General features: G+C 43.2%; 1 protein-coding gene across 8 annotated transcripts in view; it reads right to left on the bottom strand.

Annotated features, from left to right (window-relative positions):
• Positions 1-27726, bottom strand: part of fcho2 (FCH and mu domain containing endocytic adaptor 2) — a 102184-nt gene that overhangs the window by 5892 nt on the left and 68566 nt on the right. For 2 of the 8 annotated variants that reach the window (XM_014128060.2, XM_014128061.2), the window contains exons 18-26: positions 18213-18827; positions 17590-17702; positions 17243-17375; positions 16931-17017; positions 16645-16704; positions 15724-15835; positions 8069-8224; positions 7030-7162; positions 6492-6691 (exon numbers count right to left, since the gene is read on the bottom strand). In XM_014128060.2, coding sequence (XP_013983535.2) covers positions 6492-6691; positions 7030-7162; positions 8069-8224; positions 15724-15835; positions 16645-16704; positions 16931-17017; positions 17243-17375; positions 17590-17702; positions 18213-18827 — 1609 coding nt within the window. The remainder of the gene's footprint in view (positions 1-6491; positions 6692-7029; positions 7163-8068; positions 8225-15723; positions 15836-16644; positions 16705-16930; positions 17018-17242; positions 17376-17589; positions 17703-18212; positions 18828-27726) is intronic. The other 6 variants (XM_014128065.2, XM_014128066.2, XM_014128062.2 and 3 more) reach the window with 5 other exon arrangements.

The raw sequence follows: 27726 nt of genomic DNA, 5'->3' as shown, positions 1-27726 counted from the left end.
CTTATTTGTTTTTTTTCATGCAGTATGGAACCGTGGACTATGTGGACTTAAAATAAGGTTGGACTTATGATAATGCAGAATGGGTATGATGAACTTATCCTTTTTCTATTTAGGCAATATGGAACTTTGGACGTAATATCAGGTTCTGATTCAGGGGAAGGCGAAGTTGGGTAAGGCTGATCTTTTTTTCTGTATGATTGTTTATTTATTTAATTCGAAGATTGAACATTAGAAATACCAAGGTTGTTTTTTTAGTTTAATATGATAGCCTAATTGTAGAGGTCGGGTATATTATGACTTAAAAGCTGTTATATAGTTCGGCCCTTGTTCGCCGATGTGAATCGGAACGATTCGCTTTTAAGATAAAACTTAATAAATATTAATAGATTTATTATAAGGCAAAATTATTATATAACTAAAAACGGTTCTCCATTGGAATAGGCCTATACGATCCTAAAATAATTGGTGTTGTTACCCTTTTACATTTAAAATATAAATCTCAATATAAAAAATGTAAAGGATGATTATTGTTCCGATACACACCGGCAAATGGAGTAGGTATTGTCAACAGGGTTGTTGTCTCTATAAGTGTGTGGCGGGCTGGTTAAGACGGATAAACTGATTGAAGTTAACGGTAGAACTAACACAATCACTGGCTTATGGAAGCACTTCTCTAAGCGAGAGAAAGGTATATTATATTTCTATATAAGCTATTTATGCTATCTTTTATATTACTGATCCTAATGATATAGGCCTATGTGTAAAACAGCCGAGATGATAGAGCAACGACCCTGGAATAAAAACTAAATGTGTATCGGTGGAGAGAAGGTTGGTTTTACAGGTTTACTCGCTATGGATTGTCAGTAATGCATGTATTCTTGGCTATCGTGCCATGGCTGTGTCAGAGTCGATCGTAAGTTAAACTTGGGTATTCCTTTATGGGCAGTGTGATGCCTAAGACACATTTTTACTTGTAGTCATTAGCGGCCGTTAGAATCTATGTTCCTTTTTCCTTCCTCCTTTTTTTGTCGGAATACAACAGGCTATATGAGGACTACATGAAATGTCTTGCATGTAATGGACATTAAAAAAAAGGACTGGTCTTGCGACATATGTAGGTTGTTTTCTCTTCATTTTTTCAAAACTTTTCGAACAATTGAATCCAATGAACTGAGCAGGCTGGGCTGACATGCTTATAGCCTTGCTAGGACTTTCAAAATATGAGCATGCATTTATAAAATTGTGCTGTTATTATTTCTATTAATATGATCTATTATTGGTACAATTTTTTTTTCTGACTATTTTCCATGTTATTTGGTTAGTTCCCTTAAGCACCCTCATAGTTATTTATGTTATCATGGGACTGCCCATATTTCCCTCTGGGCAACTCCAATTGGCGGCCAAGGGTTTGCGTCACGAGTCAGGGAGATGGTTGAACAGACCTAGATATGGGGGGGAGGTTTTAGTGGGTGGAATATTAGGACAATTGGAGGTTTACAAAGTTGCAAATTATTATGGTACTATCATCATGGTGCTTTTTAATGGTAAGTTTACAAACATTGGTTGTGGTAAGTATAATTGAAACTTGGGTATCATTATGGTAAGTGCGGAAATAAGTATAGCAGATCATAAAAAAATATATACATTTTTACATGGCTAAAAGATAAATAATATAATATCTATTGTTTACAGGAAACTCATTCTACAAATATAGATGAGGTTGGGTGGAAAAAGGACTGGGAGGGAGAAATAGATTTTTGTCATGGGCAAAGAAACTCAAAAGGGGTGATTATACTAATTGATACAAATTTTGATCAGATGGCACAAACAGATCTGCAAGGAAGATGGATTATTTTAAATATGCTATTGGACCAAAAACAGATCTGGCTAATTAATCTATATGGGCCAAATAATGATGACCCACACTTCTTCGAAAATATATATCATAATTTATTGAGCTCACAAGCAACAAAATAATCTATTATTATGGTGGGCGATTATAACACGGTTTTAAGTACCTCGATGGATCGTAAAGGAAATCATTCTACAAACTATCACCCTCAAGCACTTAAGGAGATCACAAAGATCATGGATACATTAGAACTAGTGGATATATGGAGGTTGAAAAACCCTGACCTAGTGAGATATACATGGAGGCGGCTAAATCAAGCTAGCCGTCTTGATTACTTCCTAGTCTCATTCTTCCTGACATCAAAAGTTTAAAAAAAGTATTAATAGGAGACCGAATGCGATCGGACCACCATCTAATTGGCCTCCATATAACTCTTACTGAATTTCCACGGGGATATTGGACATTTTAATCAAAGCCTATTGGATGAATTTGTTCTTAACTAAGACAAAATAATTTATCATTTACTTTTTTTTTGCACAACATAGGTACAGCATATCCCCTTATTGTATGGGACACTTTCAAATGTACTTTTAGAGGCCATCCAATAGAATACTCAGCATTAAAACAAAAGCAGTTTAGGTCAAAAGAGATTAGACTAATAAAGGAAATAGAGGAAGTAACATCGCAGAACTGTACTATAGAGGCACAAAATAGGAAAAACAAAAATAAATGGAGGTACTTATTCAAGAACAATCAAGTGTAATATATTACAAAATAAAGTTAATTGGATGGAAAATGGTTAAAAATACACAAAAATAATTTACAGAAACTTGTTACAAATGGAGTTATCCATGATTCACCAAATTATATTTTGAAAGAGGAAGCAAAATATTTTAAGCATATGTTTTATTTTCAGTCTCTTCCATTTCCACTGAATGATGTAAGGATTTCTTTCCTAATAATAATCATCATCATGTAAAATTAACACATTTACAGAAAGACCTGTGTGAAGGCCAACTTACAGAAGAATAACGTTTTGATGCAATTAAATCTTTTCAGTCTGGAAAAACACCAGGGCTTGACAGTATACCAGTAGAGGTATATCAAACCTTTTTTGTGCACTCAAAGATCCATTATTAGCCTGTTTCAATTACTCTTATACAAATGGTAGACTTTCAGGTACTCAACAAGAAGGTCTGATTTCATTACTACTAAAGCAGTATCCAGATGGTAAGTATAAAGATCCAGTCCATTTAAAAAACTGAAGGCCTTTAACACTTCAATGTTGTGATGAAAAAATCACAACATTGTAAAATAGTAAATAATGGTTACTTCTTGGAAAGTATTGAGCTTTTAAGAGGAGTAAAACAAGGCTGTCCGTTGTCTCCATATCTATTTATTATGGCCATTGAAATGCCAACTATTAAAATTAGATCCAACAAGAACATCAAGGGGTTAGAAATCCTGGGGATAAAAACAAGTGTCAATGTATGCTGATGAGTTTTTTCTTAAGTCTGCAATCTGGATCTCTGCACAGTCTCATTGAAGATCTTGATCACTTTTCTAGCCTCTCTGGATTAAAACCTAATTATGACAAGTGTACCATATTACGTATTGGATTGTAAAAAAATACAGTGTTTACACTACCTTGTAGTTTACCAATAAAATGGGCGGATGGTGAAGTAGACCTACTTGGTATTCACATCTCAAAAAATATAAATGAACTTACCAGAATTTCAATAGAAAGTTAGCAAAAATAGATAAGATTCTGCAACCATGGAAAGGTAAATACTTATTTATGGAAAAATTGATTAACTCTTTGGTCCTATTACAGTTTACTTACTTACTAATGGCACTGCCTACTCCAGAGGACTCATTTTTTAACTAATATGAGCAAAATATATTTCATTTTATTTGGAATGCTAAGCCAGACAAAATTAAACGTGCCTATTTATATAATGAATATGAGTTTGGGGGGGGGGGGGCTAAAATGATTAAATATTAATGTTTTAAACCTCACTAAAATCTTCACTCATGCATAAGTTATACTTAAACCCAAAATGCTTCTCCAGTAGATTATTAAGAAAGGCTCATCCTTTGTTCAAAAATGGCCTTTTTGCCTTTATACAACTTCTAATTTCCGACTAATTGAACATTTAATTTTGTTTAAAGTATCTCCCTTTTAAACAAGCCATACAAAGCTGGTTACAATTTCAGTTTTATCCTCCATAAAAGATAGAACAAATATTACAACAAATGTTATGGTTAAACTCAAATGTACTGATTAATTTTTTTTAAAATTATATTTATTCATGATATTATGAATAGAAATGGAGGAGTTATGTCATATGCAGTTATCGGAAATATATGGGAATATCTGCTCAATCCAAACTTGCAACCAACTGATTGCAGCACTACCAATAAATGGGAAGAGACTTTCAATGTACCAATTCCATGGCATATGGTTTATGAACTGGTACAAAAAACTACACTTGATTCAACAGAGTTTTTAAATTTAAAAATTAAAATCAGCAAAAAAAGAACTGTCAACTGCGTTTATTTGCAGCAAACTTAACATGTGTAAATATTTGTATGAACATAACAAGATTCAACAACTGAGACATAAACTGAACATGTTCCACAGACATGTGACTAACAGAAATGGAATAATGTGTCCCTGAACAAAGGGGGTGTCAAAATCAAAAGTAACAGTCAGTATCTGGTGTGGCCACCAGCTGCATTAAGTACTGCAGTGCATCTCCTCCTCATGGACTGCATTTGCTAGTTCTTGCTGTGAGATGTTACCCCACTCTTCCACCAAGGCACCTGCAAGTTCCCAGACATTTCTGGGGGGAACGACCCTAGCCCTCACCCTCCGATTCAACAGGTCCCAGACGTGCTCAATGGGATTGAGATGCGGGCTCTTTTCTGGCCATGGCAGAACACTGACATTCCTGTCTTGCAGGAAATCTCGCACAGAACGAGCAGTATGGCTGGTGGCATTGTCATGGAGGGTCATGTCAGGATGAGCCTGCAGGAAGGGTACCATGAGGGAGGAGGATGTCTTCCCTGTAACGCACAGCGTTGAGATTGCCTGCAATGACGACAAGCTCAGTCCGATGATGCTGTGACACACCGCCTCAGACCATGACAGACCCTCCACCTCCAAATTGATCCCACTCGAGTACAAGCCTCGGTGTAATGCTCATTCCTTCGACGATAAACACGAATCTGACCATCACCCCTGGTGAGACAAAATCGCGACTTGACAGTGAAGGGCACTTTTTGCCAGTCCGGTCCAGTGACGGTGGGTTTGTGCCCATAGGCGACGTTGTTGCCGGTGATGTCTGGTGATGACCTGCCTTACAACAGGCCTACAAGCCCTCAGTCCAGCCTCTCTCAGCCTATTGCGGACAGTCTGAGCACTGATGGAGGTATTGTGCGTTCCTGGTGTAAGTCGGGCAGGTGTTGTTGCCATCCTGTACCTGTCCCGCAGGTGTGATGTGCGGATGTACCGATCCTGTGCAGGTGTTGTTATACGTGGTCTGCCACTGCGAGGACGACCAGCTGTCTGTCTTGTCTCCCTGTCTTAGGCGTCTCACAGTACATTGCAATTTATTGCCCTGGCCACATCTGCAGTCCTTATGCCTCCTTGCAGCATGCCTAAGGCACGTTCACGCAGATGAGCAGGGACCCTGGGCATCTTTCTTTTGGTGTTTTTCAGAGTCAGTAGAAAGGCCTCTTTAGTGTCCTAAGTTTTCATAACTGTGACCTTAATTTCCTACCGTCTGTAAGCTGTTAATGTCTTAACGACTGTTCCACAGGTGCATGTTCATTAACTGTTTATGGTTCATTGAACAAACATGCGAAACAGTGTTTAAACCCTTCACAATGAAGATCTGTGAAGTTATTTGTATTCTTACGAATTATCTTTCAAAGACAGGTTCCTGAAAAAGCGACGTTTATTTTTTTTGCTGAGTTTATAAAATTCTTGCCACCAACAGATTGCTATATATAATGGGGCATACAACTATCTCAGCTCTGTAGATTTTGCTACAAAGAGACAGAATCAATAGATAATTTATTCTGGTATTGCCCCTATGTAGCTTGTTTCTGATCACAGGTTCAGGAATTGTTAAAAAAATAAATAAAATCACAACATGCACTTAAAATTAACTTTACAAATAGCATTGTTGGGCGATTTGGAAAGCCATTGTCAGTCAATAAATAATATTCGTAGGAAAGGTTTTCAACTTTAGCTCACAATCTGTGGATACTATACGATTAGAATTTTTTTTAACCTATGTAAAACTTCATAGCACAATGAAAAATATACGGCACATGGAAACCAAACGAGGGCGGTCTATGGTGATAGGCTGAGAGTGGCTGAGGGTTGGGATTAAAGAGTTTATGTTTGGTATTGTATTATTGTTATGTGACTGCTTTAAATATAAAAGTAAAATTTGTATGTAAAATGTGTATACTAAATTTGTATGTAAAATGTATGTATATGTAGCAAAAATAGCTGTAAAAAAACTAAAAGATATTTGTCCTCTGAAGAGGTGGAGGGGTTAATAAAAAAAAAAGATATCAACTAAATAGTACTGCTGTCCACATGTTCTCTGGTCGTTTCGCTCACCAGACAGCATTGGGCAGGGACTGCATGTTGATGACCTCTCCGTCTACGGGCACTAGGACCTGTACGTTGGAAAGAGGGCCGGGGCAGAGCATGGACTCTGGGTTGTAACGGTAGTCCAGCCTCAGGTCAGTGGTGGTGGGGGTACACTTCCAGTACACTGCCAGGTTCAGAGGGGTGGACTGGATCCCATTAGAGGACACCTAGACAGAGGGACAGGTCAGAGGTCAAGTCAGTGGTAGCGGAGGTGCACTTCCAGTACACTGCCAGGTTCAGAGGGAGGTCGACTGGATCCCATTCGAGGACACCTGCACACCCAGTGATACAGCATAAGGTCAGAAGGAAAACAGCAAATATCATATTATTGGAGAGATGCCAAAACAATTAATACACTAACAATATGTGAAATAAATACATTTACAAACACAAATTGGATGGTAATAAACGTTTCATTTTGAGTATAACTTATTTTACTTCTGGAGTATATACTGTAGTATATACAATATACTAAAGTGAGTATTTAGTTTAGTCTGGGACTAACCTGGTATTTGAGGATGTCCACATTGTAGTAGGATGCAGCAGGGTTCTGCTCTGATGCTTTCCTGAGGTAGGATGTGAGAGCTTGCATGTTGAACCAAAAGTCCTTGGTATTAGTGTCACTTTGCGAGGGATCACTGGATACACACACACACACACACACACACACACACACACAACAACACACACACACACACACACACACACACACACACACACACACACACACACACACAAAATGATCAGAGACTCAAATATTCATTGCTCTGTGTGTGTGCATGCGCACTTGCACAGAGCTCCAATAGCTTGGAAACCCTTTTATTGCCCCCCAGCTATTAAAAAATGAATTCCGTTTGATTCAATTAGTCCAACCATGTGGACTCAGAGTTACCCAGAGGAAGCAGACCGAGAAGGACAGAAAGAAAACAGGGAAGAAAAGATCCTCTTTTCCTTTGGGGGAAGAAAGGAATCCACTCTTCAAAGAGACTCTCAGGTGGCTGTCTGTTTTCCACTGATGATTCACTGCTAATAAGTTGGCTAGGGCTAGACACATGGTGGCTATGCTGGAGAAAACACAACATGAAGCTTCAATTTAGAGGTGATATTGTAGCTTGTTGAGAGTTGACGCAACACTCCTCTAGACATGGCCTGTGGAGAACCTGATGTCTGAAGAGGAATGGTGGAAAATAGTTCGCTGCCAGGATAATGATAGGTTTATGACCGATGCTAATAGAATTTCCCCTCAATGACGCAAGCTAGGTTTTCCCTCATCACCCCACAACCCCTATTCCCTCCCTCTCTACGGGCTGCCACCCTGATATGCTTCAGTCTTGTCCACTGGTGTTCAACCAGTGTTACAGCCTTTCATTGGGTCCATACGCGCACACACCTGTATTGGAATCTGGTCTTTACTGATATAGCTGAATGATTCTCTTTGGTCCTGTATGCCTGATCAGGTTCATTAAAACGTTGTATGAATGTTTATGTTAACGTTTTATTCACAGTTGATATGGTTATCAGAATGTTGGAATTTCTCCACTCACCTGAACAGTAGTGTCTGGTTGGGGAGGATCTGCTCCAGTTTGGAAGTGCTCTTCAGTTTGAAGGTGAGCACGGCAGGGGAAGGGTTACTGGTGAATACCTTGATGATACCCATGGGGAAGGACAGGGTCATGTCGCCAGTGATCTTTACTATGCACCTAGAGAGTGAAGGAGAGCAGCACGTAAAGGGTTAAACCTGTGATCTTCACCACACCTGAGGAGACGAGAAAAGCAGCAGAGAGAGCAGGTCCTACAGCTCACGCAAAGAGACAAATTGCCACCACACTGGATAGTTTTGTTCACGTGACATGCGGATGTTGCAGCACATCAGAGATTGTACTGCTGCGGATGCGCACAGAAAAGGAAACAGTATGTGGGACATGTCTATGCATGAACTCAAAGCATTTATTGCACTCATATTAACTTGGTCTGATAGGTTTGAGGTTTTTCCCAAGAGACCATGCCACGCAACCGCTTCAGAGAGATTATGAGACACCTGCATTTTGATGGCAAGGATACCAACACGAGTGCAGATGGACCAAGATCACCACCGTCTCAGACACCTGGAAATGTTGTGTGACGAACTGCATTGCCAGGAGAGAATATAACTGTTGATGAGCAACTATTCCAAAACCAGATTTCGGTGCCATTTCACCCAATACATGGCCAACAAACTGGACACAAGTTTTGGTTGGCCGCCGATGTCGAAACCAAGTACTTGCTCAATGGCTTTCCATATCTGGGGAAAGATGAATGCAGGCCAGCGGGTGAGCGACTGTTTGAGCCTGTGGTTTTGAGACTCAGAGCGTTACATGGGCAAAGGCAGTGACAACGGACAACTTCTTCACATCAATTTCCCTGGCAGACAAGTTGATTGCAAAGAAGACTAGCCTGCTCGGAACCGTGAACAAACAGAGTAGGGAGCTGCCGCCCTCTGAGCAGAACATACCAGTGGAGCTGTACTCCATACCAGTGATGGAGAGTGACAACTGCCTGGTTATATTATCTTTCACTTCCTACATTGTCAAAAGAAGCTGAAACTTAACTGTATTACTTACGATAACTCTTACCAATCAAATCTACAAATAAAATTGATCAAATGTATTACTGTAATGTTTTAATTGTAGAGAACGAAAATATATGTTTTTCACTAGGACTTTAAGTTTACATACACTCAATTAGTATTTGGTAGCATTGCCTTTAAATTGTTTAACTTGGGTCAAACGTTTCAGGTAGCCTTCCACAAGCTTCCCACAATAAGTTGGGTGAATTTTGGCCCATTCCTCCGGACAGAGCTGGCGTAACTGAGTCAGGTTTGTAGGCCTCTGTCACGGTTGTTGTAAGAGACGGACCAAGGCGCAGCGTGTGTTGACTTCCACATATTTATTTAAAGTGAAACTTCTTCAACAAAACAAATAACAAGCAACAAAAACGTGACTACGTGGTGCAACAAGCACAAAACCAAACAATATCCCACCAACACAAGTGGGAGAAATGGCTACCTAAATATCCCCAATTAGAGGCAATGATTACCAGCTGTCTCTAATTGGGAACCATACAAAACACCAACATAGAAATATTGAACTAGAACACCCCCTAGTCATGCCCTGACCTACTACACCATAGAGAACCAAGGGCTCTCTATGGTCAGAGCGTGACAGCCTCCTTGCTCGCACATGCTTTTTCAGTTCTGCCCTCAAATTTTCTATAGGATTGAGGTCAGGGCTTTGTGATGTCCACTCCAATACCTTGACTTTGCTGTCCTTAAGCCATTTTGCCATAACTTTGGAAGTATGCTTGGGGTCATTGTCCATTTGGAAGACCCATTTGCAACCAAGCTTTAAGTTCCTGACTGATGTCTTGAGATGTTGCTTCAATATGTCCACATACTTTTCCATCCTCATGATGGCATCTATTTTGTGAAGTGCACCAGTCCCTCCTGCAGCAAAGCACCCCCACAACATGATGCTGCCACCCTCGTGTTTCACGGTTGGGATGGTGTTCTTCGGCTTGTAAGCGTCCCCCTTTTTCCTCCAAACATAATGATGGTCATTATGGCCAAACAGTTCTATTTTTGTTTCATCAGACCAGAGGACATTTCTCCAAAAAGTACAATCTTTGTCCCCATGTGCAGTTGCAAACCGAAGTCTGTTTTTTTTAATGGCGGTTTTGGAGCAGTGGCTTGTTCCTTGCTGAGTGGCCTTTCAGGTTATGTCGATATAGGACTCGTTTTTACTGTGGATATAGATACTTTTGTACCCGTTTCCTCCAGCATCTTCACAAGGTCCTTTGCTGTTGTTCTGGGATTGATTTGCCCTTTTCGAAACAAAGTACGTTCATCGCTAGGAGACAGAACGCATCTCCTTCCTGAGTGGTATGAGGGCTGCGTGGTCCCATGGTGTTTATACTTGCGTACTATTGTTTGTACAGATGAATGTGGTACCTTCAGGCGTTTGGAAATTGCTCCCAAGGATCAACCAGACTTGTGGAGGTCTACAATAGTTTTTCTGAGGTCTTGGCTGATTTCTTTAGATTTTCCCATGATGTCAAGCAAAGAGGTACTGAGTTTGAAGGTAGGCCTTGAAATACATCCACAGGTACACCTCCAATTGACTCAAATTATGTCAATTAGCCTATCATAAGCTTCTAAAGCCATGACATAATTTTCTGGAATTTTCCTTGCTGTTTAAAGCCACAGTCAACTTAGTGTATGTAAACTTCTGACCCACTGGAATTGTGATACAGTGAATTATAAGTGAAATAATCTGTCTGTAAACAATTGTTGGAAAAATGACTTGTGTCATGCACAAAGTAGATGTCCTAATCGACTTCTCAAAACTATAGTTTGTTAACAAGACATTTGTGGAGTGGTTGAAAAACCACTTCACAAATGGCTTTAACCAACCTAAGTGTATGTAAAATGTACATGTAGGTAGAGTTATTAAAGTGACTATCCATAGATGATAACAACAAAGAGTAGCAGCGGTGTAAAAGGGGGGGCAATGCAAATAGTCTGGGTAGCCATTTGATTAGGTGTTCAGGAGTCTTATGGCTAGGGGGTAGAAGCTGTTTAGAAGCCTCTTGGACCTAGACTTGGCGCTCCGGTACCGCTTACCATGCGGTAGCAGAGAGAACAGTCTATGACTAGGGTGGCTGGAGTCAATTTTTAGGGCCTTCCTCTGACACCGCCTGGTATAGAGGTCCTGGATGGCAGGAAGCTTGGCCCCGTTCGCACTACCCTCTGTAGTGCCTTGCGGTCAGAGGCCGAGCAGTTGCCATACCAGGCAGTGATGCAACCAGTCAGGATGCTCTCGATGGTGCAGCTGTAGAACCTTTTGAGGATCTGAGGACCCATGCCAAATCTTTTCATTCTCCTGAGGGGGAATAGGATTTGTCGTGCACTCTTCAAGACTGTCTTGGTGTGCTTGGACCATGTTAGTTTGTTGGTGATGTGGACACCAAGGAACTTGAAGCTCTCAACCTGCTCCACTGCAGCCTCGTCAATGAGAATGGGGACGTGCTCGGTCCTCTTTTTCCTGTAGTCCACAGTCATCTCCTTTGTCTTGGGCAATTCCAGTCATCGAGGGCCTGATTGGTGTCACAGTTTGCCCCAGCTTGAACCTTACTCCAATAATAACCGAATCATCATCATAAGCATTGGTGCTTATGTTTATTGCAAATAATTTGTCCTGCACACCATGCGAGTTGATATGCATCTGATGCGTATGCTAAAGGGGACGCCCGGAAACGTTCTCTATCTAGCCTAGGGGGTACTTATAGGCTAAAAAGCCCAGCGGTTCTAGTGTTAAACCTGTGATCTTCACTATGCGCCTGAGCGGCACAGCAGAGTGTTAACACAAAGGGTTAAACATCTGCCCACTAGTCCAGTCTATCACAGTACTGTACCTTTAATAGAATTGTAGTCCGAGGCAGTGCACAGTCTCAGTCTTAGTTAGTCCACTCGTTTAACTCCAAATGTAACTCATCCACGTCTAAATTCGACCCAGTACAACTCAGGCCAAGGCTAACTCAGTCCAAATGTAAACAAGGCCCGGTAGTCTAGCCCCATCCCAGTCTGCTGTGGTGTGGTCTACGTGCGAGCCCCAACCCTGCCCTGTGTGTCCACTGCACTGCTTATGAAATGTTCCATTTGCTAATCCCTGCAAAAATAATAATTTTGCACAGCAGCAATTTAACAGCAGTTAACCAATAAAAGGGTGTATGTTTTCTATGTCCCAGACTATAATCTGCCCCATGTGGGTTATCCACTCTGAAAGAGTAGTGTCGGTCTAACCAAAATCATTGCACGCACAGACATACGCACAGACAGACAGACGCACGCACAGACAGACGCACAGACAGACGCACGCACAGACAGACATACGCACAGACAGACAAAAGCAGAGACGCACAGACAGACAGACGCACAGACAGACAGACGCACAGACAGACAGACGCACAGACAGACAGACGCAGACGCACAGACAGACGCAGACGCACTGACAGACAAACGCACAGAGACGCACAGACAGACAGACGCACAGACAGACGCACAGACAGACAGACGTACACGCAGACAGACAGACGCACACGCAGACAGACAGACGCACACGCAGACAGACAGACGCACACGCAGACAGACAGACGCACATGCAGACAGACAGACGCACAGACAGACGCAGACAGACAGACAGACATACGCACAGACAGACATACGCACAGACAGACGCAGACACAGACAGACACAGACGCAGACAGACAGACAAACGCACAGAGACGCACAGACAGACAAACGCACAGACAGACAGACGCACAGACAGACGCAGACAGACAGACATACGCACAGACAGACAAACGCACAGAAACGCACAGACAGACAAATGCACAGACAGACAGACGCACAGAAAGACAGACAGATGCACAGAAAGACAGACAGACGCACAGAAAGACAGACAGATGCACAGAAAGACAGACAGAAAGACAGACAGATGCACAGACAGACGGACAGAGACGCACAGACAGACGCACAGACACACAGAAAGACAGACGCACAGACAGACGCACAGAAAGACAGACGCACAGAAAGACAGACGCACAGAAAGACAGACGCACAGAAAGACAGACGCACAGAAAGACAGACAGACACAGACAGACACAGACAGACAGACAGACAGACAGACAGACAGACAGACAGACAGACAGACGCACAGACAGACAGACGCACAGACAGACGCACAGACACACAGAAAGACAGACGCACAGACAGACGCACAGAAAGACAGACGCACAGAAAGACAAACGCACAGAAAGCCAGACGCACAGAAAGACAGACAGACACACACAGACAGATGCACAGAAAGACAGACGCACAGACAGACAGACAGACAGACAGACAGACGCACAGACAGACGCACACAGACAGACAAACAGACGCACACAGACAGACGCACAGACAGACATATGCACAGACAGACATATGCACAGACAGACAGACGCACACAGACAGACAGACGCACACAGACAGACAGACAGACGCACACAGACAGACAGACAGACGCACACAGACAGACAGACAGACGCACACAGACAGACAGACAGACGCACACAGACAGACAGACAGACGCACACAGACAGACAGACAGACGCACACAGACAGACAGACAGACAGACGCACACAGACAGACAGACGCACACAGACAGACAGACAGACGCACACAGACAGACAGACAGACAGACGCACACAGACAGACAGACAGACAGACAGACAGACAGACAGACAGACGCACAGACAGATGCAGAGACAGACAGAGACAGACGCACACAGACAGGCGCACAGACAGACGCACACAGACAGACGCAGACAGATGCACAGACAGACAGAGACAGACGCACACAGACAGGCAGATGCACAGACAGACGCACACAGACAGATGCACACAGACAGGCAGACGCACAGACAGACAGACGTACAGACAGACAGACGCACAGACAGACAGACGCACAGACAGACAGAGACAGACGCACACAGACAGACGCACACAGACAGACAGACGCACACAGACAGAGACAGACGCACACAGACAGAGACAGACGCACACAGACAGACAGACAGACAGACGCACACAGACAGACGCACACAGACAGACAGACGCACACAGACAGACAGACAGACAGACGCACACAGACAGACAGACAGACAAACGCACACAGACAGACAGACAGACAGACGCACACAGACAGACAGACAGACAGACGCACACAGACAGACAGACAGACAGACGCACACAGACAGACAGACAGACACACACAGACAGACAGACAGACGCACACAGACAGACAGACAGACGCACACAGACAGACAGACAGACAGACGCACAGACAGATGCAGAGACAGACAGAGACAGACGCACACAGACAGGCGCACAGACAGACGCACACAGACAGACAGACGCACAGACAGACGCACAGACAGACGCAGACAGATGCACAGACAGACAGAGACAGACGCACACAGACAGGCAGATGCACAGACAGACGCACACAGACAGATGCACACAGACAGGCAGACGCACAGACAGACAGACAGACGCACAGAGACAGACGCACAGACGCACAGAGACAGACGCACACAGACAGAAGCACACAGACAGACAGACGCACACAGACAGACAGACAGACGCACACAGACAGACAGACAGACAGACGCACACAGACAGACAGACAGACAGACAGACAGACAGACAGACGCACACAGACAGACAGACAGACAGACAGACGCACACAGACAGACAGACAGACAGACGCACAGACAGATGCAGAGACAGACAGAGACAGACGCACACAGACAGGCGCACAGACAGACGCACACAGACAGACAGACGCACAGACAGACGCACAGACAGACGCACAGACAGACGCAGACAGATGCACAGACAGACAGAGACAGACGCACACAGACAGGCAGATGCACAGACAGACGCACACAGACAGATGCACACAGACAGGCAGACGCACAGACAGACAGACGCACAGACAGACAGACGCACAGACAGACAGACGCACAGACAGACAGACAGACGCACAGAGACAGACGCACAGACGCACAGAGACAGACGCACACAGACAGACGCACACAGACAGACGCACACAGACAGACGCACACAGACAGACGCACACAGACAGACAGATGCACACAGACAGACAGATACAGACGCACAGACAGACAGATACAGACGCACAGACAGACAGACGCACAGACAGACAGACGCACAGACAGACGCACAGACAGACAGACGCACAGACAGACAGACGCACAGACAGACAGACAGACAGACAGACACGCAGACAGACAGACAGACGCAGACAGACAGACGCAGACAGACAGACCCACTGGCTCATCATGTGTGTGTGAAGTATGGAGCAAAGTTTAACTTTAATATTTGAGTAACATATTATGTGCATGGACAAGTTGAATAGCAGTATGCAGCAGTAAATGCAGTGGAACAATGGTTGTTCATAGTGTGTGTGTACGCGTTTGTGTGTGTCTATGTGCAAGGTGTGTGTTCACTTGCGTGCAGGTGGTGTGTTCGTGCCTGGGTGCTGTGTGTGTTAGGCCCAGGCTAGCTCTCTGAGCTGTAGGTGGTCATGTGAGACTCACTTAGTGGGATCAGCTCCTTTGAAGTAGGCATTAACAGACTCTGTGAAGGCCACAGCGATGGGCAAGGCATCCTGGGATGCCAGGGTCACCGGGCTGGGACCGCGAGATGTCCCTGAGAGAGGGAGAGATAGAAAGGGAGAAAGAAAGAAAGAAAGAAAGAAAGAAAGAAAGAAAGAAAGAAAGAAAGAAAGAAAGAAAGAAAGAAAGAAAGAAAGAAAGAAAGAAAGAAAGAAAGAAAGAAAGAAAGAAAGAAAGAAAGAAAGAGGAGGAGAGAGTTGTGGGGGATAGAGAGGGAGAGAGATAAAGAAAGAAAGATCAAATGAGTGTACTGTTATGACTGAAGTGTACAATTCAATTTAACTTTGACATCAAAACGAGAAAGGCTCACACTCACTCATGCAACAGACAACACAACCTGAAGAACACAGTTAATTTACTACATAATAAGGTCATTCATTCAATTATATCATTATGGAAAATAGGCTAATAATCATTCCATTATTTCAGAGGAAAAGTACATTTAAAAAATCCCAAGACATTACATACCAAAACAAATCACACCTCTCTAGGAATTAAAATGTTCTAGATTTGGGTAAAATATGATGTATTGTTAAGAATTATTATAAACGTACCATTGGAATTAATTACTGTGTGGGATTCTTTGAGTAAGAACTGTTAAACACTGCAATTAACTTCCAACCTTTAAATGATTTGTTATTTAACAGAACACAACCATGCTTTACGGTTTGTTGATTACATGGACGTTCACAATGAGAGACGGGCGTATGCTGACAGACGCGTTGAGAAGAGAGATACATTTCATAAGCAGGCAGACAGAGATTAGACAGCCAATCCGAGTGGCCGTTGTTAGTGTGTCACACACAGAGAGGCGTGTCCGGGCTATTTGACCACACCCACTACCTGCAGGCGTTTCACAGCGCTTCTCAAAGGTGGGCAGCTTCCCAATGAAACCATCATCCTCTTTAAAGGGCCCAACAAAAGAAAAGAGGAAAGAAACCAAAAAACCCAAGAATGTGGTGAGATGAGGTGAGATGATGGCACAGGGCAATGGGCTCCAAACCAACACACCTGGGTGTGAATGTGAGCATGTGTACGAAATCAGGATGGGTGACAAACCCTAAAGACACACTGTGTGCATTAGGTGCTTTACGGAGTGAAGGAGAAAGGTGGGAGAAAGGAGACTCACTTTGGCTGAGGAGAAACAGAGGAGAGGGAGAAAGGAGGAACTCTGGTTCCGGAGAGGAGCGGGAGAGACGAAAGGTATGCTCAGGCCCTGAGAGGAGGAGAAGAGTGAGGGAAGGAGAGAAGCCCAATAAGATTTAAAGACAAGAAGTGGGGTTAGGTCAGGTGAGAGTGGAGGAGAGGAACAAGCTGAGAATTGTTTGAGAGGAAAGGACGTTGTTAAGAAATGTGAATTGCAGTAGAGGAGGTGAAAGGAGAAGACTGTAAAGAGGAGGTACAGAGATGGGAAGGTGATGGAGCTTTGTCATGTTCTTACCCACGGTGGGTGTGTTGGAGGCACTGAGGGAGGCGGTGGAGGACAGGGAGGAGGAGCTCTCTGCCCGGGCGAGGGGAGCAGCCAGAGGAAGACTGGCGTTGGACAACGTCTTGGGCGGGCTGAACGGCCGTACCTGGTTAGACCACACAAACACAGAAATGTAACCAATAGTAACGGATATGGCAAGTAAACCCCATACAGGGTACTGTATATAGCAAGAGTGAAAAACTCGAAATAGTATGTGGTCCATTATCATGAATTAATAGAGAATGGTTCCATCAATCAATGTTCTAATGCACAAAGAGATATGTTAGATACTGGGCAGATACTCTGCCGGAGACACTCACAATTTCAGTGATTCCTGTGAGTTTTCCTGTGGGTAGTTTGGGTCTGGAGGAGGGTCGTGGAGGAGGCACCAGGGCCCCAGCTAGAGGAGTAGTGGGTCTGGCCAGGGCAGGCACTGCAGAGGGACGGGGAGGAGGGGGTAAAGAGGGTCAATCAGACTAAAAGCAGAAGTGAGCTAGGGTATGATAAGGTAATGCCATGCTGCGATACTTGTGATGTACTTGTGATGGAATTCTAAAACAGGTTCAGTGAATTTAAAGTTCTTAGACAACAGAATCACTCAAAGTAATGCAAAAATCATGCATCAACGCAGAAGTCACGACATGCAAATTCCAAATCATAGAATACAAACAGAAAAAAATGAACATAGCTCACAAAACTTTGGGTTAACAATTCTCTAAGGCAAACAAGCATATGCCCCGCAAAACAAAAACAACAAATAAAAATGTATTATTCAACCAAAAATATTGTAAATAAGATTAAAAAACAACATTGTTATGAAAAGGTGGACATTTCAAACTGAAAAGACAATTTTTTTAAAAAGTTGAAAAAAATTGAAAAAAACTCAAGTCAAAACTTCACTCAGACAAAAAAAAACATTTGTTTGTGGCATGCTAGAGGTTACCGTTGTTTGTTTGGCTAGCTGCTGAGGCTACCATCCCCTCTGTCAGTGCTGATAACACCTCCGAGACACAGGAGGCGCTGTCCTCCACAACCCCACAGCTCAGCGGCATCTTGTTATAGGGGTCAGCGGGGTCCTCAGAGAAGAAACGGATGGACCGGCCAGACTGGACCCTGCCAATAGGAGGGTTAGACTGGGTCCTGCTGGTAGGGGGGTTTGACTGGGTCCGGTCATGGCTGACCGGGCCTGTACCCGTACCAGGACCGCAACTCTGTTGGCGTCGGAATGGGACAAAGTCATCGTTGAAGGCTATCCACTGGCTCTGGGACCAGGAGAATGCTGACTGGTCCTCTCCCTGAGGGAGCCCGACTTGGGCTGCAGGGGTTGGGGTTGGATCCTGGGGGTCTAGGGGCTCAACCTGCCAGGTGATGGGGGCACTCTGGGCCCGGGCTGGTATGGGCTTCAGAGCCAGGAAGGGGTCGTCCAGTGAGGCCTCCCATGGAGAGAAGGTATTAGTGGTGGTGGAGGTGAGGGGAGGGAGAGGGGTGACCTCTCCTTTGGTCTGCAGGCTGTCTGCCAGTGGGGGAGAGGAGAGCTCCCGCTGCAATATCACTTCAGCTGTGAGGGGTGCCGGAGAGTCCAGGGTGGGGCAGAGTGATAGACACATGCCACAGATTAAAAAGAAGGAACCAAAGATATTCATGCAAACATCTTTACATTCCTACCTCATCAGGTGAATGATAATGACAAGGAGAAGTAATCAACATTTTAAATGAATAGATTTGATAGATAGTTTTTCATTATTTTGACCTCCCCACATTATAATTGAAAGAGGAAGTGTAAACTCTAACATAGCCTATGAGCTAGAAAGGTGACTCCAAACACATGTTCACTAAGAGCAGCTGTTTAACTGGTTAAAACAAAGGTTAGCCATGTGTTTGCAAAAATGTGTCAAGAGAGCTTACCAGCAGCCAGCGACACTTGTCGCAATGGTGCTTTATCAAAGCCTATGTCGGATACTCCAGTGAGTGTAATTTGCTCAATATTAGGAGTTGAGAAACAAACACACACACACACACACACACACACACACACACACACACTATATTTTTGTCCATTAACATAACATCAAATTGATTTGAAATACAGTGTAGACATTGTTAATGTTGTAAATGACTATTGTAGCTGGAAACGGCAGATGTTTTATGGAATATCTACATAGGCGTACAGAGGCCCATTATCAGCAACCATCACTCCTGTGTTCCAATGGCACACTGTGTTAGCTAATCCAAGTGTATCATTTTAAAAGGCTAATTGATCATTAGAAAACCTTTTTGCAATTATATTAGCACAGCTGAAAACTGTAGTTCTGATTAAAGAAGCAATAAAACTGGCCTTCTTTAGACTAGTTGAGTATCTGGATCATCAGCATTTGTGGGTTCGTTTACAGGCTCAAAATGGCCAGAAACAAAGAACTTTCTTCTGAAACTCATCAGTCTATTATTTTTCTGAGAAATTAAGGCTATTCCATGTGAGAAATTGCAAAGAAACTGAAGATCTGGACAAATAAAATGTGCTTTTCTTTCAAAAACAAGGACATTTCTAAGTGACCCGAAACTTTTGAACGGTAGTGCACAGTTGTGGCCAAAAGTTTTGAGAATGACACAAATATTAATTTCCACAAAGTTTGCTGCTTTGTCTTTAGATATTTTTGTCAGATGTTACTATGGAATACTGAAGTATAATTACAAGCATTTCATAAGCATTTCAAAGGCTTTTATTGACAATTACATGAAGTTGATGCAAAGAGTCAATATTTGCAGTATTGACCCTTTTTTTCAAGTCCTCTGCAATCCGCCCTGGCATGCTGTCAATTCACTTCTGGGACACATCCTGACTGATGGCAGCCCATTCTTGCATAATCAATGCTTGGAGTTTGTCAGAATATGTGGGTTTTTGTTTGTCCACCCACCTCTTGAGGATTGACCACAAGTTCTCAATGGGATTAAGGTCTGGGGAGTTCCCTGGCCATAAGACCCAAAATATAGATTTTTTGTTCCCCGAGCCACTTAGTTATCACTTTTGCCTTATGGCAAGGTGCTCCATCAGGCTGGAAAAGGCATTGTTCGTCACCAAACTGTTCCTGGATGGTTGGGAGAAGTTGCTCTCGGAGGATGTCTTGGTACCATTCTTTATTCATGGCTGTGTTCTTAGGCAAAATTGTGAGTGAGCCCACTCCCTTGGCTGAGAAGCAACCCCACACATGAATGGTCTCAGGATGCTTTACTGTTGGCATGACACAGGACTGATGGTAGCATTCACCTTGTCTTCTCCGGACAAGCTTTTTTCCAGATGCCCCAAACAATCGGAAAGGGGATTCAGAGAAAATTACTTTACCCCAGTCCTCAGCAGTCCAATCCCTGTACCTATTGCAGAATATCAGTCTGTCCCTGATGTTTTTCCTGGACAGAAGTGGCTTCTTTGCTGCCCATTTGCTGCCCATTCATTTGCATGGCCAACAGGGACTTTGCAATTAATTGCAATTCATCTGATCACTCTTCATAACATTCTGGAGAATATGCAAATTACCATCATACAAACTGAGGCAGCAGACTTTGTGAAAATGAATAGTTTTGTCATTCTCAAAACTTTTGCCCACGACTGTACATACACACATTAAATCTTTTTTTCTTCAATGTTTTTTGAAAACATTTTTTATGTGGACCCCCTGCAGGACCCCCGGTTGAATACACCGGAGTTATTCCATTCCATTCAATTCAATTGAACAAACCAGTAGCGTAGTTTTCTTTATAATCCTTACGCAGTGACTTCCATAATAATAAAAAATGGTTTCCATCTAAACCATTCAAACATTAAATCCAACCCTGCTATGAGACAGCCAGGTGTAGGCTTAGTTCACTGTGAACTGCAATCAAATGCAATCGCTGTGCAACATTAGGCAATGTGAGTGCCAGGCTATGATATGAATGTCTGACATGTTTAAAATTGAACTGTGAAGGGTTGGTTGTGGGTAATAAATGTGTTAGAGGATTACAGCTGGTTGAGGGGAGCTCAGTTACTCGGACTGTTTGGTGTTAGGTCATCACACCCTGCAGACACGCAGCGTCACACAGAGCTCTCAGCTTATCAAAGCTTAGCAGGGCCTTTCAATCTACCACTGTTTAAATTAGCCATCTTCCTCACTGGCTTGATTGGGAAAAAAAGTAAACATAGCTACAACTATGAAGTCCTACGATAACAGAGTGGATTTTTGGAGAGAGACAAACAAAGCAAATGTTGACCCAAAACGTGTTCATTTGAAAAACCAAAAATGACAACAACAAAAAAATGAATGACAAGCAATTGAATCAAATGTTGGATGCCATGTAAAGGCTATTTGTAAGTGAGGTTAGATAGTTGAAAAGCTATTGGATACTTGGAAAACTATTTAGTACAGTGCAACCACACTGCTCTAAAGAGGGGCAGCTAAAGAACAGATGTTACCTGGCTCCCCTGGCAGAAAGACAGGGGACTCGTTAATGTGTAGAGGAGATAAAGGGATGGAGAGGAAAAGACAAAATGTCTGAGGAGGGGGGGTGATAGGGGAAGAAAGGTGGAGGAGAAACACACATACAGACAGCAAAAAATCACATACAGATAGCAAAAAAACACATACAGATAGCAAAAAAACACATACAGATAGCAAAAAAACACATACAGATAGCAAAAAAAACAATACAGCAACCAAACACAAGACTGCAAATCTTACACACAGAAAATAAGACACAAAAAGAATGAAAAGCAAAAGAACCAACTTCAAAGTTGGAAAGCCCCTGAATAATCAAACAACTATAAATTCTTACAGGTTTCTCAAATTAACTGTTTGCAGTTCAGTCAGGGCTAGCTGAATGTGATGAATGTGTTATCGCCTGGTAATGCCTCCATTGTACAGAGAGCTTAAAAAGCATCATCACAGTATCTTAACCAGGGAACTTGATGCTCTTTTGGCTTTTAAGCTAGGACCTTTGACAGTAACGAGATAGTGTTTGACAGCATACGTGCCAGTGGGCTTTATAGCCAGCCCTCTGACCCAAACTAGGTGCAATTAACTGTGGATTACGATTAGCCTAGGCAATGGATCAGCAGTAACGTCACTCTATATAAAAACACACACAGTCAGTCACACAATGGGCTGTGGCGGCCTTGAAATTTTGTCAGCCAGTGACTGTACCCGTGGATCATTTTCATGCCAGCCAGGTAGGCTATACTCCTGTTGTAAAGAGAAGCAATGTGCTTAATATTAGGAAAGTTTAGAAATAAATATAGTAGGCCTAGCCTATAGAAAGCTGATGAGATCTACATTTTAATAGAGGCCATCACTGTTTTCTCATGCAATTGCATAGCCTATAGAAATGTTGCGCAACATGAGCTCATGGGCTCTCATGAAGTGTCTGATTAGATTTTTGATTACATTTGCACTTATGTCAGAGTTATTAGAGGGACAATAGAGTGCTGAGTACCAGGCAGTTAGCAGGTTTGGTAGGCTACTAATGACCATCAGCAGCATCAGAGCTTGGAGAAGCCTAATTACCGTGACTTTATTTAACCAGGTAGGCCAGTTGAGAACAAGTTCTCATTTACAACAGCGACCTGGCCAAGATAAAGCAAAGCAGTGTGACAAAAACAACACAAAAGTACAGTCAATAACACAATAGAAAAATCTACATACAGTGTGAGCAAATGTAGTAAGATTAGGGAGGTAAGGCAATAAATAGGCCATAGTGGCGAAATAATGACAATTTAGCATTAACACTGGAGTGACAGATGTGCAGATGATGATGTGCAAGTAGAGATACTGGGGTACAAAAGAGCAACAACAAAAAATAACATGGGGATGAGGTAGTTGTGTAGGCTATTTACAGATTGGCTGTGTACAGGTGCAGTGATCAGTAAGCTGCTCTGATAGCTGATGCTTAAAGTTTGTGAGGGAGATATAAGTCTCCAGTTTCAGTGATTTTTGCAATTCCTTCCAGTCATTGGCAGCAGAGAACTGGAAGGAACGGCAGCCAAAGAGGTGTTGGCTTTGGGGATGACCAGTGAAATATACCTGCTGGAGCACATGCTATGGGTGGGTGTTGCTATGGTGACCAGTGAGCTGAGATAAGGCGGGGCGTTTCTAGCAAATACTTATAGATCTGGAGCCAGTGGGTTTGGTGACGAATATGTAGCGAGGGCCAGCCAACGAGAGCAGACAGGTCGCAGTGGTGGGTAGTATATGGGGTTTTGGTGACAAAATGGATAGCACTGTGATAGGCTGCATCCAGTTTGCTGAGTAGAGTGTTGGAGGCTATTTTGTAAATGATATCGCCGAAGTCAAGGATCAGTAGGATAGTCAGTTTTACGAGGGTATGTTTGGCAGCATGAGTGAAGGAGGCTTTTTTTGCGAAATAGGAAGCTGATTCTAGATTTAATTTTGGATTGGAGATGCTTAATGTGAGTCTGGAAGGAGAGTTTACAGTCTAACCAGACACCTAGGTATTTGTAGTTGTCCACATATTCTAAGTCAGAACTGTCCAGAGTAGTGATGCTAGTCGGGCGGGCGGGTGTGGGCAGCAAATCGGTTGAAGAGCATGCATTAGTTTTACTAGCATTTAAGAGTAGTTGGAGGCCACGGAAGAAGTGTTGTATGGCATTGAAGCTTGTTTGGAGGTTTGATAACACCGTGTTCAAAGAAGGGACAGATGTATACAGAATGGTGTCGTCTGCATAGAGGTGGATCAGAGACTCACCAGCAGCAATAGCGCCATCGTTGATATGTACAGAAAAAAAAGAGTCGGCCTGAGAATTGAACCCTGTGGCAACTTCATAGAGACTGCCAGAGGTCCGGACAACAGGCCCTCTGATTTGACACACTGAACTCTATCTGAGAAGTAGTTGGTGAACCAGGCGAGGCAGTCATTTGAGAAACCAAGGCAATTGAGTCTGCCGATAAGAATGTGGTGATTGACAGAGTTGAAAGCCTTGGCCAGGTCGATGAAGATGGCTGCACAGTACTGTCTTTTATCGATGGCGGTTATGATATCGTTTTGGACCTTGAGTGTGGCTGAGGTGCACCCATGACCAGCTGGGAATCCAGATTGCATAGTGGAGAAGGTACGGTGGGATTCGAAATGGTCGGTGATCTGTTTGTTAGCTTGGCTTTCAAAGACTTTAGAAAGGCAGGGCAGGATGAATATAGGTCTGTAACAGTTTGGGTCTAGAGTGTCTCACCCTTTGCAGAGGGGATGACCGCGGCAGCTTTCCAATCTTTAGGGATCTCAGATGATACGAAAGAGAGGTTGAATAGGCTAGTAATAGGGGTTACAACAATTGCGGCGAATAATGTTAGAAAGAGAGGGTCCAGATTGTCTAGCCCAGCTGATTTGTAGGGGTCCAGATTTTGCAGCTCTTTCAGAACATCAGCTATCTGGATATGGGTGAAGGAGAAGTGCTTGGGCAAGTTGCTGCGGGAGGTGCAGAGCTGTTGGCCGGGGTAGGGGTAGCCAGGTGGAAAGCATGGCCAGCCGTAGAATAATGCTTGTTGAAATTCTCGATTATCGTAGATTTATCGGTGGTGACAGTGTTTCCTAGCCTTAGTGCAGTGGACAGCTGGGAGGAGGTGCTCTTATTCTCCATGGACATTACAGTGTCCCAAAACTTTTGGAATTAGTGCTACAGGATGTAAACTTCTATTTGAAAAAGCTAGCCTTTGCTTTCCTAACTGACTGGGTATATTGGTTCCTGACTTCCTTGAAAAGTTGCATATCGCAGGGGGCTATTCGATGTCAATGCAGTACGCCACAGGATGTTTTTGTGTTGGTCAACGGCAGTCAAGTCTGGAGTGAACCAAGGGCTATATCTATTCTTAGTTCAGCATTTATTTGAATGGGGCATGCTTATTTAAGATGGCGAAGAAATAACTTTTAAAGAACAACCAGGCATCCTCTACTGACGGGATGAGGTCAATATCCTTCCAGGATACCCGGGCCAGGTCGATTAGAAAGGCCTGCTCGCTGAAGTGTTTTAGGGAGCGTTTGAAGGTGATGAGTGGTGGTCGTTTGACCGCAGACCCATTACGGACGCAGGCAATGAGGCAGTGATCGCAGAGATCCTGGTTGAAGACAGCAGGTGTATTTAGAGGGCAAGTTAGTCAGGATGATATCTATGAGGGTGCCCATGTTTACAGATTTAGGGTTGTACCTGGTAGGTTCCTTGATAATTTGTGTGAGATTGAGGGCATCTAGCTTAGATTGTAGGACGGCCGGGGTGTTAAGCATATCCCTGTTTAGCAGTATGACAGTACAAACTCATAAGATAGATGGGGGGCAATCAATTCACATATGGTGTCCAGAGACTTATTTCTGGAAAGGTGGACTTTTAAAAGTAGAAGCTCAAACTGTTTGGGCACAGACCTGGATAGTATGACATTACTCTGCAGGCTCTCTCTGCAGTAGATTGCAACTCCGCCCCCTTTGGCAGTTCTAACTTGTTGGAAAATCTTGTAGTTGGGGATGGACATTTCAGAATTTTTGGTGGCCTTCCTAAACATGACTAAACGGTCATGTGGAATTTGACTGCCATCATGACTCGTGTCCGCCAGTGTGGCGGTAATACGGTCACCGTAACAGCCCTAGTTACACACGCGGTTTTGATAGTCACACCACATAAACCTTGCCACTAAAAAACAGGTTCTCACATATCTGTACTGGAGTGAGGCAGGACAGAGTGAATGAGAAAAAGTGGGATGTAAATGAGATGCCAAACAAAGTAAACATACATGTGTGTACTTACAGCTGAAGACAGCCAAATGCATACTAATCAAAACTGTGACAAGAATTCCACACCAAAAAAATCTGTACAATTAAATACACTGTAAAAAAAAAGGTATGAGCAAAACCTCCTGACATGACACCTTTAAGTCAAATTTTAAACAAATAAAAAATAAGGTCACATCATATATTAGAAACTCATAACCAACACAAGCAGTACACAAAACATGAGCACTGGAGAGTTCCCTGTCAACATAAGATTTGTATGAGGAAGACTGATGTCAATGTGTAATGTGTGCACAGTAGGAGCTTCCTAATGTTGTTGAGCTCTGCAGGGGACTGCCTGGCCTACCTGTGGAGCTGTGTGGGGTCATGTCTGTATCAGTAGTAGTCTGAGATGATAGTGAAAACATGACCTAAATGATTGGCACCCTCGATAAATGATCAAAAATAAATTAGAAAAAAAAGACCATAAAATAAAATCTACAAATACTGAGCTATATTACATGCAAAACATATGTTTAATTGATATTATTTTATACTAATACAATTGCTAAGAAATGTAGATTTTGTTAAACAAGTAATGAAAAAAAAGATAAAAAAGATATGGGTAAACATTATTGGCACCCCTGTTTTCAATACTCCGGCACCCTCCCCTTGCAAGGACTGAGCCCTTTTCTAAAATGTTTTATAAGATTGGAGAACATATTGAGAGGGATCATAGACCATTCCTCCCTATACAGTGCCTTCTGAATGTACAGATTCCCCTTCACTTATTCCACATTTTGTTGTGTTACAGCCTGAATTCAAAATGGATTAAATATTGATTAAATATTTTTTTTAGATCTCACCCACCTACACAAAATACCCCATAATGAAAGGTCTAAAAACATTTTTAACCCAAAATATATATAGTGACCCCCTTCTTGACAGCAGAGAGAAACATTTATGTTTTAAAGTAAATTTACTGCAATTCTACACATTTTGCCTTGGGGCTTGCAGAAACATTTGCTGTTTTAAAGCACGTTTCATGCAATTCTACTAATTTTGCCATGGGGTGGAGAGATATCTTTGCCGTTTTAAAGCTACATTTCTACAATTCCACACATTTTGCCAAAATCAAAATGTGGGCACCCTGGGGGTCAGGGCCCCTGCGTGCCCGGTCGGTATCGGATATCATTTCTACAATTTTAGATAATTGGCTAGACTAACTTACTAATCTAAAAATTGTTAACTGACATGGCTAATTGAGTGACTGTTAGTGACTGACATTACAAGAGAAAAACTGCTGATGCACGAGCAAAGTTTTTAATTGCACGTTGTGTATTCTACTATTCTAATAAGTTCAGACCCCGACTGAGATCATAAAAAAATATTTACAAGGGCCTCCCGAGTTGCGCAGTGGTCTAAGGCACTGTGTCGCAGTGCTAGCTGTGCCACTAGAGATTCTTGGTTCGAGTCCAGGCTCTGTCGCAGCCGGCAGTGACCGGGAGACCCATGGGGCGACACACAATTGGCCCAGCATCGTCCGCGTTCGAGGAGGGTTTGGCCGGCAGAGATGTCCATGTCCCATCGTGCACTAGCGACTCCTGTGGGGGGCCGGGTGCAGACCACGCTGACACGGTCGCCATGTGTACGGTGTTTCCTCCAACACATTGGTGCGGCTGGCTTCCGGGTTAAGTGGGCATTGTGTCAAGGAAGCAATGCGG

This window comes from Salmo salar, chromosome ssa11 (genome assembly GCF_905237065.1).
Source record: "Salmo salar chromosome ssa11, Ssal_v3.1, whole genome shotgun sequence".
Classification (NCBI taxonomy): Eukaryota; Metazoa; Chordata; class Actinopteri; order Salmoniformes; family Salmonidae; genus Salmo; species Salmo salar.
Note: the sequence above shows the minus strand (reverse complement) of the source record. Positions and strands in the feature narration are given on the sequence as shown.